This window comes from Eimeria tenella, genomic scaffold (assembly GCF_000499545.2).
Source record: "Eimeria tenella Houghton genomic scaffold, Eth_scaff1323, whole genome shotgun sequence".
In the NCBI taxonomy this organism is placed as follows: domain Eukaryota; phylum Apicomplexa; class Conoidasida; order Eucoccidiorida; family Eimeriidae; genus Eimeria; species Eimeria tenella.
In genome coordinates, this window is record NW_013543786.1 from 1,314 (window position 1) to 3,117 (window position 1,804).

The 1,804-nt window shown below is 54.2% G+C and overlaps 1 protein-coding gene across 1 annotated transcript; it reads right to left on the reverse strand.

Moving 5' to 3' along the window:
* Positions 1 to 343: 343 nt before the first annotated feature.
* ETH_00012135 lies at positions 344 to 1,276 on the reverse strand (the record flags this gene model as incomplete). The annotated part of the gene is made up of 3 exons (XM_013379031.1): positions 344 to 478; positions 872 to 976; positions 1,086 to 1,276. Coding segments are annotated over 3 exons (431 nt in total), but the record flags the coding sequence as incomplete, so codon positions are not given.
* Between the last annotated feature and the right edge of the window lie 528 nt (positions 1,277 to 1,804).

The window sequence follows — 1,804 nt, forward strand, 5'->3', positions numbered from 1 at the left end:
GCTAGCTAGCTAGCTGGCTAGCTAGCTAGATGGCTAGCTAACTGCGTAGTTAAAGCACAATCCCCTAGCTAGCCAGGTAGGCGTTATGGGGCCCTAGAAGCGAGCAGAGGCTCATATTGTATTAGGCTGCGCACAGCGCTCAATAAAGTCTTAAAGAATAAAACAACAAATAAAGCCTTACAGCTATTGCTGCTGCTAACTGTCTGAGTCGGAGCTGCAGCAAATGCTGCAGCAAATGCTGTCCGTGCTGCTGTGCTGCAGCCGCCGTGCGGCGCAGCAGCAGCAGCAGCTGCAGCGAAAGACGCCGCCGAAGCAGCAGCAGCAACGCTGCAGCAGCAGCAACTCAAAGACGAACTTGTGAGCGTTTCTTTTTGCTGCCTTTGAGGGCCCACAAATTCAAAAGCTCCTCCCGAGCTTCTGGATGCAGCAGCTTGGCGGATTGCAAAGGCGGCACCACAGCCCCTACCCTCACATCCACCTGCAGCAGCAGCAGCAGCAGCAGCAGCAGCGGCAGCACAAAGCGCAGACGGCTCAAATTCTGCTGCAGGGGGCCAATTCTTTTTCAGAAAAGCAAAGAAAGAAGCGGGAGTGTGGCTCTCCTAAGGAGCTTCGGGGGCTCCGCAGCAGCAGCAGCAGCAGCTGCTGCTGCTGCTGCTGCAGCTAAAAGAGGAACGGCAGCAGCAAAAGCGAGGCAACAAACGAACAACAAATGCGGCTTAGACGAAAATCCCCAGGGAGGTGCAGCAGCCAAAATATCAAAATATCTCAAACAGAAAAAGAAACAAATTGAAAATAAGGAAAAAGACAAAAAGATGAATCGAAGCAGCAAAAGGAAAAAAGCTGCAGTGAGCAGCAGCGCCGCAAAACTCACTCGGGGGGCTATTAGCCGGCGGTGAGCAGCAGCAGAATTCCACTCGGGCCCCACAGGCTGCTTCACTTGTGCTGCATATTCTTCGGGGCTCATGTACTTGGGCAGCTGCAGCAGCAAAAAACGCAAACATCTTGCTGCTGCTGCTGCTGCTGCTGCGCAGTGGGCATTGCGTAGTCGGCTGATGAGACCCAGCAGCAGCAGCAGCGAAGCGTACCTGAGACACGAAGTATTTGCTGCTCTTCTTATCGTCTTTGGTGTTAATAATGACAAGGGGCTTCGTTTTCTTGGCTGCTGCTGCTGCTGCAGCTGCTGCTGCTGCAGCAGCTGCTGCTGCTGAATCTTTCTTTTTTTTGGGCTGCTTCACGCCCGCGCCCACCCACGAGCCCCATCCCGGCAGCAAATTTGCTGCAGACACAAAACACAGCAGCAGCAGCATCCACTGCACGAGTTTTCGCACAAATTGGATTCCCTGCATGCAGCAGGTTTGCTGCTGCGCATGCATAGTGCATGCACGCAAGAAGCACTTTGCTTCGCGTGCAGCCGCATGCATGCAGCTCCAAAAGTCATGCATCTTCGTTTTTAAATGCTGCTTTGCCGCTGTGGATGCACAAATGCTGCTGCGCATGCATGCCGCTGCGCATGCTGCAGGACATGCATGCTGCAGCCCACGCATGCTGTTGCGCATGCTGCTGCGCGTGCAGCTGCGCATGCAGCTGCGCATGCCGCTGCAGCAAGAAGGGCTGGGAGGAAGCAGTGTGGGTTGCTGTAGTCTTACAATCTTCTTCTGCTTTTTCTTCTGCTTCCGCCTCCGCCAAAAATTGCTGCTCTTCATCCCCTGTTACAAATGCCTGCTGCACCAACAGGCTCTGCTCCTCCTCCTTTTGCTGCTGCTTCTGCTGCTTCTGCTGCTTCTGCTTCTGCTGCTGCTGCTGC